General features: G+C 42.4%; 1 protein-coding gene across 1 annotated transcript in view; it reads right to left on the bottom strand.

Moving 5' to 3' along the window:
* Positions 1-19,992, bottom strand: part of SCN8A (sodium voltage-gated channel alpha subunit 8) — a 171,902-nt gene that overhangs the window by 97,961 nt on the left and 53,949 nt on the right. Inside the window, exon 2 of the mRNA XM_029204589.1 lies at positions 15,505-15,834. Coding sequence (XP_029060422.1) covers positions 15,505-15,780 — 276 coding nt within the window. The 5' untranslated portion in view covers positions 15,781-15,834. The remainder of the gene's footprint in view (positions 1-15,504; positions 15,835-19,992) is intronic.

Raw genomic sequence — 19,992 nt, 5'->3', positions numbered from 1 at the left:
CTGGGCTCCAACACCAGATCCTTTAAAGCTCCGGAGGAATGGGAAGGACAGCAAGCTTTGGATTCTTACGAGAATATTTCTTAAGCAACAGTCACTTGGTACTCATGAAGTCCAATAATATTCTACCTAATCTGTCTTAAATTAGATCTTTGTGAAGTAAATGAGTTAAAAGGGAAATTGAAATTGAATTGTGGTTTATGGCCCAAGGGAAAATATCCGTTTATAACAACAGCCACTGAATGTGTGTGAGCACAAGGCCCATTAGCAGCAGTGGAAAAGCTCTTCACAAGTTACGGCATGGAGTACTAACAAATGTGTCATGCCGGCATAAGATGAGCCTTCTGAAAAGCACAGGTTCGGGCTTCCCTGGTGGCGCTGTGGTTGAGAGTCCGCCTGCCGCTGCGGGGGACACGGGTTTGTGCCCCGGTCCGGGAAGATCCCACATGCCACGGAGCGGCTGGGCCCGTGAGCCATGGCCGCTGAGCCTGCACGTCCGGAGCCTGTGCTCCGCAACGGGAGAGGCCACGACAGTGAGAGGCCCACGTACCACAAAAAAAAAAAAAAAAAAAAAGCACAGGCTTTTCATTTCTAATTAGCAATGTGGGGATAGAGCACACAATGGGGGAGCTTTGCCATTGCTAACGCAGGGTAAGAGATATTCTCTTCAGTCTACAGTAAGGAGCAGGGACATTGTGCAAGGCCAGGTGCGAGCTCATTCACACTCATGCCAAACAAATCCTAGCACACTGCAAACACAATACAATAAACGCACACAGTTACCAAAGTACTGCATGCAGCCAACTCATGAGCATTTCCCCACCCTCACCCCAGGATTAAGCTTTTTAGCCATACAAAATGTATAAATTAAAGTAATAAAGGGTGGGTAAATATGAAAGGACCTTACAGGGAAGAGTACTCAATGCGGGGTGGAGTATATCACAGAACAGAAAGCTTCTTAGGGAAAGGTTTATTATCCAGCTCCTGGTTTGCTGTGGGACACAAGGCCCAGGAGAGCAGTTCTCCACCCAACCAAGTTCTCCCTCCCCTGAGAGGTCATCATTTCAGTTGGGGCGAAGGTAACCCGCAGGCATCTGATGACCTTCTGGCTATAATGAACACCTAGGGGCTCAGGGATTGAGCTAATCTACAAGGGGGCAGTTGGGAGCCAATATCCTTTGGCTCCATCCGGCTATAACTGTTATCGACACTGATTTATGACCATCTCTCCAGGGTTTGGACCCTAGATCCTAAATGTTTTGACTTCTGGAATTGCCTGACCCTCTCATTTTTAGCTGACTTCTAGCCTTAAATTCTTGCCTGCTAAACCTAATATATATATATGTACCTTTTTCTCCCAGACATACGTCACCTCTTCTGAACCAGGCAACTAGCTAATTTGACTTACAACAGTTCTTAGCTCTTTCCTGCCTAACTATAAATTCTTAATTCTGGTACCTTCTACGGGGGCAAATCCTCTCTGCCTATTGGTTTCAGAGTGTGCATGCACAGAGAAGCACTCTTCTACCCAATAACAATACAAATATAGCTGATCTGAGAAACAGCTATAACAGTGATAAAAGCGGTAGCCAGTTGTCCACTAGTCAATGGCTACAGTTTTTGGCATTCGCTTCTAAGTGGCTATACAGCCAATACAGCAGGCAACAAATAAATGTCCTTTCAAGTTTTCCCTGTTTTAATATAGAAAAAACTTAATGCTAAATCTAAACAGATTCTACCTCAGACTAGGAAGCTGTTCAGAAATAAATGACCTGCACTGTCAAAATGACCTACACCCTGTTGAAAAGGAGTCCTGATGCCTTTCTGAATGCTAATCTGCTCAGTGGGTCCCTCAAGTAAAATTACAATTATAGTCCCAGTGTGTCCCAGGAAAGGCTCCAGCAAAGGCACAACTGGCCTGAATTCCCAGAGTGCCTGTGTCCTGGTGCCCAGCTTAGAAATACTGAACTAAAAAGCAGGACACAGGCAAGTTCTTTTTTCATTTAGGCTCATACTTCTGTTTGAACTATCTATTTAGAGCCCTCATCTTCCAGGTCTCTATTCCACTACACTGAGGAGTGAGCAAGAGAGACCTCCAAATCCCACATTTATATTCCTTTCGTTCATTAATAATTATACCTATGAGTCTGTTTGAAGAGATAATAACATTTAGCATGGATTAAGCAGGTACTATGCGCAGGCAGCCTACTGAGATGCCTTATACAATACCTGTCCGTCTCACAGCCACCACTTGATGAGGTAGGGACATTTTATAGATGATGAAATTGTAGCAAGACCACAGTTGTTTACTGGTAAAACTTAGAACTGAACCAAGGCAGTCTAACTCCAAAGCCTATTCCTTTTTCCTTTATAAATATTTTTATTTTATTTATCTTATATTTGACTGCGTTGGGTCTTCGTTGCTGCGCACAGGCTTCCTCTAGTTGCGGCGAGCGGGGGCTTCTCTTGTTGCGGAGCACGGGCTCCAGGCGCACAGGCTTCAGTAGTTGTGGCTCGCGGGCTCTAGAACGTGGGCTCAGTAGTTGTGGCGCACGGGCTTAGCTGCTCCGCGGCATGTGGGATCTTCCCGGACCAGGGCTCGAACCCGTGTTGCCTGCACGTTCCGCGGTGGCGGATTGTTAACCACTGCGCCACCAGGGAAGCCCCAAAGCCTACACTTAACTATCACACAATACTGCAATTTTGAAAAAGCTTCAAAACTACTTATCAAGCCTAACTCCTCACTTTACAGATAAGAAAGCAAGCACAGAGCGCTCTGCCCAAGCTGAGACCACAGAGGTGGGAACAGGAATAGAAGGGTTCCTCAGAGTCCTGAACTCTTTTCAGCACACCAGGTCATCTGGTCCAAACCTCAGACCAATGAAGAAATCTTTTTTACTTAATACCTTTAACTCTGGCAAAAAAAAAAAAAGCCCTTGCACATGCCGCAGAGTTCACAGCAGTTATTTACGGTATTTTCCCAAACTAAGCTCCATGCAGGTAATGCTAGCACCCCATCTGTCTGTGGCTTTGCTGTTTCCCACTGCTTCTGCATACACTTCCTCATTTGGTTTGACCTTGTAACCCCATGCCCTTCAACCCACATTTGGAGCAGCTGACACCCCCTTCCTGCCCACATCCTGGTCACAGGAAGCCACACCTGGCAGAACAGCAGCTGCGTCAGCTCTGAAACAGCATATGCTGCTCCCCAAGGCAGGGCGGCTCTGAACCTCCTACGTGGCCACCCCTCCTCACTGCCCTTCAGTATGAGTTTGCTTTTGATCTCCTTCCCCCTTCCCCTCTCGGGGGTACCCAGCCTGCAGCTGCTCTGGGGGTAAAGCAAAAGGCAGAAAGCAGGTTTATTACGTAAATGCCTCTCTTCACTGTACTCATATTCTAGAATTTATTCTCACTCTCCTTTCTCTTAGAGGCGTTGAGCCACAAAGACCTGGATTCAAGGCCCAGCTCCATTGCTTATTAGCTGTCATGATTTTAGGCAACCAACTTCGGCTGCTAAGGCTAAGTTTTCTTATTGATACAATAGTGATAATGACTGACAGCACCTACCTTATCAGATTATGAGGATTAAGTGAAAATTCACGAAAAGTCCTTACTACAGTGCCTGGCACAGAAGAAGGACTCAACAAATGCGATCACGATAACGCTGCTGCTGCCACACAGATGCTGCTCTTCCTTCTGCAACTCGGCACCTCAGGTGGGGTGGCAGGAGGGGACTAAGGGGTAATATTCAAGTTACTTAGTATTCACACACGTGACATAAACCAGTAGGACACTTGTGCATAAGCGAGTCCAAGAGTCCAAAGTCACTACAGTACAGCTGCACTGGCTCAAAATGGGCCCCAGAGGTTACTGCAGACCTGAGGACTCTGGAAGCAGGAGAAAAAAAAAACCAAAAAACTGCTGAATGCACACAGTGGGATCCAACCTGCCTCTCTCCTTTATCTCCCTTCTTACCAAACCAAGCCCCAGGCTCCAGTCACAATGAGACTCACGGTTTTAAACACTTCAACGTTTTGCACGCCTCTCTGTCTTTTCATGTACTGTTCTTTATACCCAAACTACTCTTTCTTCTCTTTAACAGATGAAATGTTTTTTAACCATACTTTAATACTTCAAGGTACAGCTCAAATGTCACCTCCTCTCCATTCAACTCTCTCAAACAGAATTATCCTTCCTTCCTGTGTGTTCCCACAACACTTCTGTTAGAGCACTTAACATAGTATTGTCATTCTGTTTATACATCAGTAACTCTCACTGGACCCTGAGATCCTTAAAGGCAGGGATATATCTCCAACTACTGTGACTTTCTTAGCTTAGCAAGCAGAAGATGTAATATGATGCCCATCTGGTACAAGGTAGACAGTTCATACATATTTGTTGAATGTATGAATGAATCTCTTAGTCATGAGGCAATGATGCAGCTAAAATCAACTAACTTATAACTATATCCAACTTTATGCTAGATGTCTAATCGACCTTTTCCACTCTTTAGCTCATCCACCCGTAAAAATTTATTAACTTTAGTTTGAAAAGTCTTTTCATCTTTTCTACATCTTAGATACCATGCTGAAGATATGATATGCAACAAATGAACTTAAAAAAACCCATACTATATTCATATTGAGGCAGTGCAAAATGACAGAAATTATCTAAAAATGATAGTAAAAAACAAAACCCCAAAATCATCCTGCAATATACTCTCTATAGAGACAGCATGATATGGTAGAAAGACCATGAGTATTAAATTCACATATCCCGGATACTGAAACCCGGCTTTACCACACACTAGGTGAGGGAATTTCAACAGCAAATTAACATTTCTGAGCCACAATTTTTTCTTACTTGTAAAAATGTGCAACATTCACTGACAGCTTCCTAAGTGATCCTCAAGGACTGCAGAAAATTGGAGAGTCAATAATGATACCTAGAATTTGGGTGGTATCCTCAACTAAAGTAGCAGATGAAGTAAGTAGGTTTGAGGGGAGAAAACGAGTCCAATTTTGAATACACCGAGTTACCTATGGGAAGTCCAGATAGAGATGCCTGGTGAGACACTGAATATTTAAGGAGTGCTCTAGGCTGGAGATACAGATTCAAGAGTCGTGAGAGAATGGATAAGATCAGCCAGGGAGAATTTGCCAAATGAGAGGAACACAGGCCAAGGACTGAACCTGTGGGAATGTCAACATTTAAAGGAAAGGTGGAAGAAATGAAGGAAAGAGAAGGAACAGTCCAAGATGGAAAGAGAATTAGGCCAAGGAAGTGAAGAACTGCAAGAATCAGGGAGTAATAAACAGTGTCAAATACAGCAGAGAGGTTCAGTGAGATAAGAACTGAAAAAATGTCCATTAGATTTGGCAATTTGAGATCCTGGAGGATCTTATATTGAGAATGCCAGTAGAGCGGGGAGGATGCAGAGTCAGCTGCAAGGATGGAGGAGTGGGTGGGAGATGTGTAGGTGGTGAGGGTGAGCAACGGCTACTCTTTAAAAGCCTCAACGGCATGAGAAGAGAGATTATACCTGCTGGAGATATAGGGTCAAGTCTGGGCTCATTAAGATGGGAGAGGCTTTTAGTATGTTTATAGGCTGAGGGGAAGAACCACTGTGAAAGGGAAAGATAGAAAGTACAGAAAAGAGAGGGGATAACTGAGAGAGTGAAGTGCTAGAGAAAGTTGGGAGGCATGGATGGGCTCAAAGGCACAGGGAGAGGGATTGACATTGAACAGCAGATGGGTTGGGTACCTTATCCTCTGAAATGGGAGGAATATTTTATTCAGACTTCATTCCATAGGCCAAACTTTGTAGACTCAAAGTGTCTGGAACAGGAGTGCCTTTTCAGAGCAGGTATCAAAAATTTTGCTAGAATCAGTTGACAGAAAATGCCATACAATGGGGAAATCCTAATCTTTGAATTGTGTCAAATAGGATTATATATAAAGAATTTACAACTCATGTGAATTTGGAATCAGTCAATCCCTGTATAATGATGTCACAGTCTTACTCTCTTTTACTAAGAATGGATTTAAAATATGGCTAATTATAGTGAGAAGATGATCAATATCTCTGTAACCTGGAGAATCCTCCAACATTTATACGGTCATTATTAAATATCCCATTCAACAGGTTAATTCTTTTTTTTTTAAATAAACTTATTTAATTTTTGGCTGCATTGGGTCTTTGTTGCTGCATGTGGGCTTTCTCTAGTTGCGGTGAGCGGGGGCTACTCTTCGTTGAGGTGCGTGGGCTTCTCATTGCAGTGGCTTCTCTTGTTGCAGAGCACGGGCTCTAGGCATGCAGGCTTCAGTAGCTGTGGCTCACAGGCTTAGTTGCTCCTCGGCATGTGGGATCCTCCTGGACCAGGGCTCGAACCCGTGTCCCCTGCATTGTCAGGCAGATTCTTAACCACTGCGCCACCAGGGAATTCCCCAACAGGTTAATTCTTAATAGAATAAAAAGATTTCATAAACTACACCCTGGAGAAACCATCAGAGATTAATTCCTAAAATTACCAGTCAGCGTAATGTTATGGCTCAGGTGATTAGCTAATAATACACACCCAAGAATTCAGGTAAGGGCTTCCCTGGTGGCGCAGTGGTTGAGAGTTCGCCTGCCGATGCAGGGGACACGGGTTCGTGCCCCGGTCCAGGAAGATCCCACATGCCGCGGAGCGGCTGGGCCCGTGAGCCATGGCCGCTGAGCCTGCGCGTCTGGAGCCTGTGCTCCGCAGCGGGAGAGGCCACAACAGTGAGAGGCCCGCGTACAGAAAAAAAAAAAAAAAAAAAAAAAGAATTCAGGTAAAAGTTGTCTCATATACGCTATGTGGCTCAGAACCTTGGAATTGCAAATTAGGACTTGTACAAGGACTACAGAAGACCTGAGGTTCTTTTCTGGGGAAAATGCTAGGTTTATCTACAGGTGCCCCTGTAGCTCACACTAATGTTGAAATGTATTGATCTCCTGCCTATGTAAAAATCTAACATTGGTAAACTCAGTGGAGTGACAATACTGGCTTTTAAAGAACTCAGAATACCTGTGGTATGGGTCCTTTTAAAGATTATAACTTAGTACTTGCTAAAAGCATACTTAAGACACTGAATATTTAAGAGAGCATGTAGCCTTTGACTCTTCTGCATTCTCCACGTTTGGGTCTCTGTACCAAGCTACAGCGCCACAATCTTTAAGGTACCTGGACTATATTAAATTCATTAATGTACCTATGGTTATCTGTAGTAATTTTATTTCTTTACTTGTCTATTATCTGTCTCCCCAACAAAAACTGACTTCCAGGAGTGGTATATAGAGCTTGCCTGCTTTGTTCCCAAGGGTATGGAACAGAACCTGGGTATAAAGAAGACAATAACAATTGATCCAATTATCAAATGAAGGACTGAATGCTCAACTCTTTCCTTAAGCTTCTACAGTCAATCACAAATTCCTATCAATTTATCTCTACATCACTTCTGACTTCACCTATTCCCCTTACTTTTCACTTCCACCACCCCAGTTCAGACCCTCACTAACTTCATAGCCGGTCGCTCTGTCCCAGTTCTCTTTCCCTCTGGTTTATCCTACACATCACTGCCATATTCACCTCCTCAAAACACAACTTTGATCACATATCCTTACTCCCATTCAAAAGCCTTCAGTAGGGCTTCCCTGGTGGCGCAGTGGTTGAGAATCCGCCTGCCAATACAGGGGACACGGGTTTGAGCCCTGGTCCAGGAAGATCCCACATGCCATGGAGCAACTAAGCCCATGCGCCACAACTACTAAGCCTGCACGCTACAGCCCACGAGCCACAGCTACTGAGCCCGCGTGCCTACAGCCCGTGCTCCGCAACGAGAAGCCACCACAATGAGAAGCCCGCGCACCGCAACGAAGAGTAGCCCCTGCTCGCCACAACTAGAGAAAAGCCCGCGCGCACCAACGAAGACCCAACGCAGCCAAAAATAAATAAATTTATTTTTTAAAAAAAAACGGCTTCAGTAGTTCTCTATTGCTTATCAAGTGAAGACCAGGCTTCTCAGTCTAACACTGTAAGTCCTCCATGACTTGGCTCCAGCACTCCCTTCCCAGACTCATCACCCAACTCCCCAAATTCCAATCAAATTAGACTATTTAGCTTTCTCTTACATTGTCCTATGCCCTTGTTTCTGAGCCTTTGTTTATATTGTTCTTTCTGCCTAGAATGTTTCAGTCTATCTCTCTTTTCTAAAATCCAAATATTATGCCTACTATGAAGTAATAAGGCCCTTCCTGAGGCCCCCTTATCTAAAGTGATACCACCCCACACACTACCATGTTATAAGCTATGTAAGGGTCAAAAATGGACTTTATTAATCTGTGATCCCCCCAAGAGAGCCCAATACCCCCAAGGTCTCACACATAGGAAGTACTCAAGAAGTATTTGTTGAATAAATAGATCATATTTTATATGAGACAACCCAAACTGGTATATACCCCACGTCAGCTTCTCTCACTTCCTTTAGAGTCGGTTAATACAGAGAGGGTAACACAACTCCCACAGAGAGAAAGAAGCAAAACACTTAATAAAGGTAGGTATGACAGAACAACTTCGAATATTCAGGAAATAACATCCTTTGTATAATAAAGACTTGATACCAATAAATCAAGAAGAGCACTAGGTAGAGGCTATTACCTAATGGTCCTTGATAAAGTCCCTGCTAATTCTAAGGATCTACAAGAGGAGAGTTAAGACTGGTGGCACTTACCAAAAGTAATTCAGCCCTCCGAAAATCCCCTAAAATGTCAGGAAACCCATTTCTTTTTTTTTTTTTTTTTTTTTCCTGTACGCGGGCCTCTCACTGTTGTGGCCTCTCCCGTTGCGGAGCACAGGCTCCGGACGCGCAGGCTCAGCGGCCATGGCTCACGAGCCCAGCCGCTCCACGGCATGTGGGATCCTCCCGGACCGGGGCACGAACCCGTGTCCCCTGCATCGGCAGGCGGACTCTCAACCACTGCGCCACCAGGGAAGCCCCAGGAAACCCATTTCTTGATCTAATTCCTCAGCCCCTAAAGGAAACTAATTCTTCAGGAAAGGAAAAGATATATTGATAATCAGTGTTTTTCCCCCAGAGTTCCATTCATTTTGGTAGATGGGAAAACTTTTCATTAGAAAAAAAAAAAAAATCATAATGTCACCTTTCATGTTCAAAGCACTTAGAAAAGTACACAGTGTTTCCACAGGCATTATCTCATAAGATTGACTCATTCATTCAACAAATATGGATTGAACACTTACTATAGGGCACGCACTGCTCCAGCTAATGAGCATACAAGAGAATGAACAGTAAACAAATAAATATATGCTAGGTGTATAATGGAGAAAAATGAAGGAGGGCTAGCACAACAGGCTGTTTTGTTTTGTATAGTGTAGGCAAGATATAATCTTCACAACAACACTGTAGAATAGGTGGGATATTAGCTATTAGCATAATCTTAATTTTCTATATGAGGGAGACTGAGATGCTGAATGGTTAAGTGACGTGCCCAAGATCATTTACAATTAGGTGGAAATGGGATCAGAAATAAGGTTTCTCAGCTCCTGGTCTATTGCTAAGGCTATAAAAGAGGAATCTGATTTAAGATTGTTTAATTAAATTCCTCTTCCTCTAGATAATGATACTTGGAGAATGGAAAAGAACCCCATACCACACACTTCCTTAAAGCACCACCTTGAGAATGGCCTTCCTCCCATTTGCTCACAAGCATTTGCCTCAATTTGATTTGGTGAATAAAACAATGGAAACATTTTGCTTTTTTATATTGCTGCAAAACGTTTTTTTTTAAACAAAATAAAACATCTAGCTTTAAAACATCTAGTTTTCACTCAAAACAGAAAGCAGCATCTAGGCCTATTGTGCAACAACAGGCAATTCAACACTTCATTAGCAATACTTCAAATCATACCTAATGAACATAAATTCTCCTTTAACAGCCTGTCTCCACTCTGCACAACTGCTGAAAGTGTGTGAAACTAGATTCTGCAAGGATTTTCTGCCAGAAGTTCACGGGCATGCATGCATGCGGCACACGCGTGTGTGTGTGTATGTGTATGTGTGTGTGTGTGTGTGACTTAAGAGTTCTTCATTTGAGGAAGCTGATGGCATTAATATTAGGGATGTAAGGAAAAAACTGTAAACATTGCTGGGCACAGGGTGCCCTGCCATACCTAACCTGAGTTACAACTAAAACCCACTTCTCAGGGCTGGGATCTTAATGTATTATAGAAATTCAGGAGGAGGAATCCGTTCCAATGTAAACAATCAAGTTAGGCTGTAAGGAAGAAGAGGCCTCAGGGCTAGGCCTAGACAAATGTGGTAAAGTGTCCAAAGGTGAAGTTAAAGCATAGAGTATATTCCAGAAGAAGGGGATGGAGACCAGAAGGCAGGCGACACCAGGGCAACAGAATAGTTTGCAACAGATAAAACATAATATGTGACAGGCATAATATGTGAAATACAATTAGAAAGATATAGACATAAGCGCAACTCTTACCTTGCATATATTGTAGATAAGGAAATTTGAAGCCCAGAGAATTTAAGTGATTTGGCCAAGGGCAGACAAGAGGCAATGGCAGAACTAAAATGAGGTTTTTCTATTCCCAGTTAAGTGCTCTTTTCACTATATCATTCTGCTGGGGGGTTGGCGGGGGCTAAGAAATAATCTTCCTTTAAAAAGCAAAAATATGTGAAGAGGTTAAGTAAAATTCCCTCCAAATTACATGTCCAGCTGAACAGTGGTAGCAGTATCGATACTGAGCCCGTGTCTCTGGAACAAGTTGTCTAGGCTGCTAGACTACCCAGAGTTCCTTCACTTGAGAAGGTAAAATACTGGAGCTAACACAAATGCCATCCTTTCCCCCAGAAGCACTGCATTTCTTAGGACCCATCCTAAGAAGGGCTATTAAACCACAGGGATTATAAGGGATGTGAATGAAAAAGCAGGGTTTTTTTCTCTCTCCGCATCTGCATGCCTCACTTCAGAAGGACTGAGCCAACCGAGGCTGAGGATCAATCAATGAAAAATTAGAAAAGTGGAAAACTAGAAATATGTTGTAACAAACTGAGAGTTAGGAGGTGTTCGCAAATACTTTTGACAAAGCATTTCACCTTATTCAATTTATAAAATGAGGAGGCTGAACTAGATGATGTCTAAGCCTACCATATTCTAATTTTCTTTGATTCTAGGTTGACTCCAATTTGCAGGAAAAGGCAGACATGAAAACTTGAAGGTAAAATGAACTTTGGGAAACCATACGTAATTTTTTAATGCAATAGGTATGTGCCCAATTTAAAGGAACATAATCAATCCTGTAATTTGGATTTTTGCTTATAGGGCTTTCTTATGGGAGGGCATATCCACAGAACAAAAAGTACACCAATAACAATTATTGGTTTTAATAAACAGGAAAAAAGGGTAGGAGCCAACAATGAAGGCCTTCTTTCAACTTAATACACTGACTTTCTTGCTGCCCCGCTTAAGACAGTTCTTAGGACTAAACACGGCCATTTAAAATTCAACAAGTTACTATTAAGCATTGGAGAGTATATTTTGTAGTAAAGATAGAAAGACACTTCAAGCAATAGAGAAGAAGTCCTTGATTTGATTTACCAAAAAGCATGTGGAAGGGGAGAAATGAACCGAGAATTTACCCTGATAAAACTTAAGATTCCATAGTATGAAAGAAGGGAAAACAAATAACAAAATTAAGACTTCAATTGGCTTAAGAAAATAGTAGAAAGAAAACCAAGAGCAAAGGCATTCAGGACAGTTCAAGTTCCTAAAATACCTATTTGTTTTTGGTTGTACATATGCAGTATAAAGAAACTCTGGAAGATACTACTAACAATGGTTACCTGTGGCAGAGAGGCAGGAAGTGGGCTGAGGAGAGAGAGGTGTAAAGGGGAGACTTTTACTCAATACCTTTTTTACTGAATACCTTTTATTGAATTTTTAACCATGTAAATATATTACCTATTTTAAAAATTAAATAAATTAAAAAGTTTAAGTGTCCTGTAAATTCAATTCTTTTCAGGTGACACTCGAAAAACAAGAAAGCCAAAGAATGGAGACATTCGAACAAAGTACCAAGAGGCAAGGAAAATGTTGTAGCACTGGGAGTTCTGAGACAAGCCAAAGAGAGGATGATCTGGACTGTTCTGGGAACCATCTGGGAAAGTCAGGTGAAATGCAATATGGACACCACCAAGAAGCTTAGGATAGATAGCTCAAACCAGCACCAGCTGGTACAATGGTATCTTGAAAACGTGATACACATGTTTTATGACCCTGTGTCCCTGGACAGTGTGAAATCCACAACAGAGAACTAGTTCTCTTTCACCCTCTAAAATAAAGAGAGAAGGAAATGAGAAACCAGTTTCTATGAGAGTCACAAAAATGATCAATCAGGTAGAAAACGAGACCTATGAGGAAAAAATAAAGAAACCCACTTGTACCATTAAGCAAAGAAAAGAAATTCTACTTTGCAAGAATTATTTAAGGCAGCCCTTAAAAAACAAATGGAAGGGAATGTCCTCTTAAAGTCCTTTCTACTCTCAGGATATTTCAATATGTGGGTTGATTCCCAGCGTGTTTCCTTGTAGGGGAGACCTCGCTAATTTGGCCCAGTGAAAGGCCTGGTTAGTAAGACATATTAGTAATGCCAGTGAAGATATGCAAGTGAACTTGAACAAGCACATTATCTTTAATCAATTGAAAAACGCTTTATTTAAAAACACAAATAATACCTTGAAGTGCTACTAATGTTCTTTCTTGTCATAGGTGTTTGTTTGCTTTTAATAATCATTAAGCCAAGCATTTATGTTTTATGAATTTTTCTGCATGGTGGTATATTTCAGTTTAAAAAAAAAAAAAAAGAATTTGAAGAATACAATTAAAGTTATCCTTTCCACAAACTATTTACCTTTGTGGTGAGGCCAAAGGCTGAAGTCAGATTTTCTATCATGAAGAGCCAGTCCCCTACTGGACTGCCATCAACAGCTGGCCTACCCAAAAAAGAGTACCCATTAGGGCCAGAGACCACTCTCTTTGGGTCCTCACTCCCAAGCTAGGATCACTGAAATCTAAGGCATTGGGAATGGAAAGAGGCTGTCTATAAGGCAGGAAGCAGGGAAAAAGGCAAGCAAAGGAAAACTAGGCTCTGACAATGAAGAGCTCTCTACATTTTTCATATATTAGGTTTAAGAAAAGGAAGTTTAATTTGCATTTGAGTTAGAAAAACAAATAGTTCAAATAAAAGCAAAGAGGTTTCAGGCACCTGAAAGGCCAGAGTCCAAAGGGCTTTACCTATCTGCTTATTGCCATAAGAGTATTTTCTGAAAAAGTTATACCAGTTGGCCAAGCTTATCTAAGCAGGCACGACCTAAACTCTGTGTTTTGTTATTTCTTTTTACCTCTACTTTTTACCTCTTTACCTCTACTAAGACTAAGGATGCAAGGGCAGGAAAGAGGAGGGAAATATATCTTAAAATATTTCAAAATTTTACAATCAATGAAATATTTTTTTAAAAACAGCGCAAGATTCCATGTTCCCTTATTCACTAACCCAGAAAGTTAAAACCTTGTCTCCTTCCTCACCCACCTACCCCCCATTCAGCAAAGGCCCAGATTAAATAGTTAGATTTTAAAAAAAGGATAAGTAAGTAAGGAAATCAATGACAGTTTATGGAAACTTACTTAGCCCCAGGATTTGGCATTTGAAAATGTCCTTAGAAGTCTTGTCCAACTTCTCAATTTCTACATGAGAAATTTAGGCCCAGAGAGGTGAAATGACTTGCTCAAGGACATGAACTAGTTCTGAGATTTTTTTTCTTTACCTACTACTTTCTTTTCCCATGAACTATTTGTGGTAGCTTGAAAAATACACATACTAAGGAAGGAAACTATAAATAATAAACATGGTGAATTATGGTAGAGTGAAGATTTCTTACTTCTAGTCTACTTTTCTTTATATCATATCATGTTTTGTTCCTTAAACATTCTAAATTTCCCAGTGGAAGTTACAGGCTACTGATTCTACTTTTTCCTATTACGTAGCTCTTCTGAGCTGCAACAGAAGTACAAGGGTGAAGGGCCATTTTATGTAGACAACGTCTTAACTAGTTTTGCCATTCAGACCTAAGATGCCTCCACAACTATAGCTAAATCAAGAGATCTATTCGCCTCAAGTCTTACTTCTGTCCCATTATTAAGACAAAGAAACAGAAATTTCTTCCATAACTGAAAGACTAAAAGACAATTTAGTTAACGGCAGTTTATAAGACAGTTTTGTTAATAAGGGCAGTTTAGTTAAGCTTTATATTTGTTAATATATAATTACACAAAGCCTTTTTACCCTTCATCTGGAAACACCTATGGATTTAATTCTTTAAATGACATCTGTCAAATGGGGGATCCCTAAAATGGTATCTGATGTCAGTCTTCAGTATTCAATGGCTAATTACTTGGCCACTGGATTAACTGGGGGCTCTGCTTCATTACCTGTTGCCTAGTTTCAAAAGATAATCGTGAGAAAGAAACCCAAGGTTTGGTCAAACATTTGTCAGGGAAATTTGAAACTCTTGGCGAAATGAAGATTGGTATTTCTTTCACTCATGCTTCTTACTAGCAGGAATAACAGAATTGACTCTATGTAAGAGTCAGTATTCGCTGAATACAGACAACTGTGTGACAAGGCTACAGACCTGGTCTCCTCATTGGCCCAGTTTGGTTTACTCTATTCTATTCTTGTCCCCAAAGGCTATGATCTAATGTCACAAAGGGGGTTAGGTAAGCAGACAAAGCCATCATCTCCATTATATTAACAACAGGCTCTGTTGATGCTGCGATAATAACATCATCTTTATATTTAAAGATAGAATTCTGAACGTGTGAACAAGATTCTACAGGGCTGTGCCATCTCTCACTATGCCATCTTTCTTGTACTCTATTAAAACAGTCCCATTTATGTCCCCCCCCCCACCTTTTTTTTTTCTTTTGCGGTACGCGGGCCTCTCACTGTTGTGGCCTCTCCCGTTGCGGAGCACAGGCTCCGGACGCGCAGGCTCAGCGGCCATGGATCATGGGCCAGGCCGCTCCGCGGCATGTGGGATCTTCCCGGACCGGGGCACGAACCCGCGTCCCCTGCATCGGCAGGTGGACTCTCAACCACTGTGCCACCTGGGAAGCCCCCCCCCCACTTTTTTAAATCAATCTTTTTCTACTGTCAAATCAGGAAAAGGAGCCAAAACCAAAAGTCTTATTAACAGACTGAAAAGTGCCAAGACCCACAAATGATCCTTAGCAGCAATTAAACCAAAGAAGAATCGCCGTAAACTGGAACTGAAACAAAAGGCTAAGTACTTATCCAAACTCTGGCAAAGACACAGCTCTTTCCCCCCATCCCCCCTGAGCCTGTTAGGAGCCGGGTATCTGAAGCTGCTGCTCCATCTCCTCCAACTCACTTTCTGCGTCAAATAGTATGGGTCAAAGTCCTCCAGGGGAACCGCAACCAGGCCTTGGGGGATGTCCCCATAGATGAAAGGCAAACTCTTCCCTGCTTCCAGGTCACTGTTTGGCTTGGGCTTGCTGTCCTCATCATCTTCCCGATGGCTGCCATCGGCCTTCGGCGGTTTCTTGAGCTTGCTCTCGGCAATGCGCCTCTCAATGTTTGCCAGTGACTCAGGGGTGAAAGGCTTGAAACTATCAGGGCCTGGTGGTGCGAGCAGCCGCGCTGCCATCTTCTCATCCTGCAGCAGCTTCGTTAGTTATGCTGCGTCCAGGACAGGTCAGCTCTGGAAGAAACGGCAACACAGACAGCATTAATCAATCGCTGCTCTAAAAAGAGGCCAGACCAAACCATCTCACTCTCAACCTTTAGTCACAACCTTCGCAACACGTAGTTTCTCCCATGACATGGTTATTTTTCTCCTCAGAAAGTCTGTGGCATGAATGGACGAGGCAATGTCCATAACCACCCCTCAGGGGAATGAGCAGCCAAGGAGATCAAAACATGGGAGTCTCCTGAATTGCTAGTTTTTATTATTGACTTAGATGCAGCTCACAGTTAGTAACCACGTACAGCTACAAAGATATATTCCATACCCTCTGTGCTTAGTGAAATAAGTCAGACAAAGACAAATACTGTATGATAGCACTTATATGTGGAATCTAAAAAATACAGCAAAAACTAGTGAATATAACAAAAAAGAAGCAGACACAGATATAGAGAACAAACTGGTGGTTACCAGTGGGGAAAGGAAAGGAGGAGAGGGGCAATAAAGGGATTAAGAGGTACAAACCATTAGGTATAAAATAGGCTACAAGGATATATTGTACAACATGGGGAATATAGCCAATATTTTATAATAACTATAAATGGAACGTAACCTTTAAAAATTGTGACTCACTATATTGTACACCTGTTAACTTATATAATATTGTATAGCAACCATACTTCAATAAAAAATAAAGTGATTTTCTTATAGACAACATTAAAAATATATATATTCCATACCCTCAAGTAATTTCTATTCTAAATGAATAAGGTACGTTTAACATGACCGAGAGGCACCTATTAGCTTTGGAATCCTTATATGCTCAAGTCATCTTCCTTTCCTAGAACTCTGCTCCCTAAAGAAACACTCTTTTTCCAGGGACAACGCAAGGGTAAACTGTCTCTCTCTTCAAATTTCAGTTTCTGAAAACACTAAACCCTTCAAAACTTTGGAGGCACAAAAATATAGCCAGAAATGCTTCTATTTGCTTTGGCTCTTCTGTTTAAAGTTCTTTTTCAATTCACCAAGGTTTGTAAAATCCATCCAGTATAAAAGTCCAGAAGTACCTGCTCTGATGACCAAGCTCGTGCCAGGGACAAACACAAAGCGCTTTTCTTCGTGGAGAGGGCAGCTATGGCTCTACATACCTCCCACTCAGCAACAGGAAAAGCAAATGGGAGAGGAATCTTAGAGACCTTCCTCTGAGGCAACAGCCCTGCAGCACTGCAGGGTGAACGACAGCAGAAAGGCCCCTGAGCGGGGCTCACGCCAGAAGGACAGGAAGTGAGAAATGAATCACAAACCAAATCCCTTTCTAAACAGAGAAACTGAAGTAGTGCCATACTAGAGCCAAAGACTTCTAAGCATGGTATTTGAAAAGCCCATTTTCATTTATGTGTGTACAGAGTCCTAGGTTATTGAAATACACACCTTGGAACAGGGGGCTCCCTAATGTCAAAGCAATGTGACTCTTCCCATGAAAGCTTTAGGGCTTCACTCGCAGTTCATCTGGCGCGCTCGTGGTGCTGCTTCTTCCTTTTGTTTTATGAGCTTCACAAAGACAATCTGGGACATGTTTTTAAAGGTTAAACACAGCTCTTTCCCTCCTACTTAGCCCTCAGGGTCCACTCCGAGGCAAGCATCCATAAAACTTGAGGCTCCTTAAGATAACAGTAGTAGAGTTAGCTCTAAATAATTTGGGAGTGAAATACCCAAGGGCTCTTTTCATAAATACACCCGCAGAGAGCCCAGAGTTTTCCGGTGGTGATGATGGCTGTGAAAGGCAGTGTGTGGTATCCACATGGGCTGATCAGCTCACTCGGTTACAGCCTGGCACTGACGAGGCCAGAACCGCAAGTCAGCTCCATGCCGCACACACACAAAACACCATTCCTCAGACGATGGGGTCGAAGAAATCCTTTTCATGTGTGAGGCATGCGATTCCAGAGCTGCGAGGGATTTTATAGATCCAGTCCACTTCATTTTAAGAATTAGGAAACTTGCAGTCTGAAGAGATGAGGTAATGTGCCCAAAGTCACAGGGCCAGGAAAAAACACACAAAGAGCTCTGACTCCCCCAACCCAGACTTCTTTTATTCTGACAAACATCAGTTACCCCTCTGCCTGTCCCAGCCTGACTCCCACTACTCCTTAACAGGAACAGTCTGGTTCAAGTAAACCGCACGCAAATGCCAATGGTTTTACTGATCTAAGACTTTACTCCCACTGTTTCCCCCAAACCTAAAATTCCTTTCCTCTTATCAGTCCCTGAACTGCCTCCCATAAATCCCTACTCCTCCGAAGAATCTTCCCATCAGCTCCAGCCCTTACGAATTATTTTTCCCTTGTGAACTCCTACAGCTTTATCGTGATCTCTTAGCTAGCACTTATCACATACTTGCTATGTTTCAGGTATTGTTCCAAGCACCTTGCTTGTATTAACTCGTTTAATCTCCAGAACGACCAATGAGGTAGATATTATTATTATCCCCTTTTAACAGATGAGGAAGAAGAGGCACAGAGTCCTAACGGAGCTTGGCCAAAGTTACGCAGCTAGAAAATGACAAAGTCAGGGTTCAAGACATCTTATTCACACCGGCTTTGGCTCTCAGTCATTGTCTAACTGCACCATATAAATCCCTAGGGGCATGAGTGGTGTCTTAAACTTCTTTTGTATTCTTCTCACACAGAATGCGATTATGCCTGGAACCCATAGCTGGTCCAAGTACTTGGGACTCCTTGGTCCCCACAGGCACACTCATCCTCAACCCTGGGTCACCCTATTAGAGGACAGAGGACGCTGCAAGAGGACGTCGCTGCGGATGCTGACAAATTCTTGTAACCTGACTGTGCACACCTGGGCTCTTCACAGGTAAAGCCACCCTAGGCTAAGTCCTCTGCCTTTGTTTCCTCCTGCCTTCTCCAGGTTCCCTCAACGATCATGGGTCTCCAACACATTCTCAATCTTCACTTCTCCTCTCCTACTTCTGTACTTTCTCCCTTTACATCTTCATCCCCCCCCCCCCTTCATTTGGCTTAAGCGATTCTGGTTCTCTTCTGATACCCTGGTTCTATCCTGGTTCTTCCCCTACCACCTTTTTCTTCTGTAAGGGCTGGTTTTCTGCAATCTCTCTGCATCACTCCTCCTTTTAGGGATCTCATCTACTCAAAATAATCTGTATGTGGGTGATTTTCAGATTTCTATCATCAGCCCTGATTGCTCTTCTGAGCCCCACAACTGCCTGTCACAACTTCACAATTAAAGCATTTAAAACCACTCATCTTTTCGCTTCCAAGACGGAGTCCTCCACTTGGCTTTCTTAATTCTGTGATCGGGACCATTGTTTTTCCAGCCATCTAGCGTGGACCTTCAGTCATCTTTGCCCCGTCATCCTTTGCTGTCCTTGCCCAACCAGTCACCAGCCTCACTAGTTCTTCTTCCTTCAGAGTTTCCATTTTCAACCTAATTCAGGTCCTACTGCAATAGCCTCCCACCTGTAGACCAGTCCGCAGCCCACCAGGCACATCTCCAAAGATCCGTTTCCCTAAAAAATCTGCTTCCATTATGTCATTTTCCTCCCTCGAAGCTACTGGAGTTACAGAAAAGAATCCAAACTTCTGCCATTTCACTGCCATTCAAGGCTTTCTACAACCTTACACTTCTCAGATATTCATCTACAACCTTATACTTCACAAACATTCTTTTCTACTGCTTCCCTGCAAGAACATCTACTCTGGCGACTGGTTTTTGTTTTAATTTTCTAGTATTTTTTTTAAAGGTAGAACAATAAAGTGTATACGAATCTTAAGTGCACAGATTAGTTTGTAATATGTATACACCTGCGCAACCACCACTTAGATCAAGATACAGAAGATATGTCTCCAGCACCCCAGATGGCTCTCTTGAGCTCCCCCGTCAAAGACCACCACAACCATCCCTGCCCAGCAAAAGCTCTTCTGACATCTATCACCATAGATTAGTTTGGCCTTAGCAGAAGATAAAATCTACTCTTCAAAATCTGGCTTCTTTCATTCAACATTATTTCTGTGAAATTCATCTTTACTGGCGTGTGTAGCAATAGTTCATTCTTTTTATTGCTCTGTGGTATTCCATGTATGAACATACAATTTATTTACCCGTTCTACTTTGCTGGACATTTAGGTTGTTTATAGTTTC

The sequence above is a fragment of the Monodon monoceros genome, unplaced genomic scaffold (assembly GCF_005190385.1).
Source record: "Monodon monoceros isolate NGI ecotype Baffin Bay Population unplaced genomic scaffold, NGI_Narwhal_1 Super_Scaffold_6, whole genome shotgun sequence".
Classification (NCBI taxonomy): Eukaryota; Metazoa; Chordata; class Mammalia; order Artiodactyla; family Monodontidae; genus Monodon; species Monodon monoceros.
The sequence above is the reverse complement of the archived record's forward strand: the minus strand, read 5'-3'. Positions and strand labels throughout refer to the sequence as shown.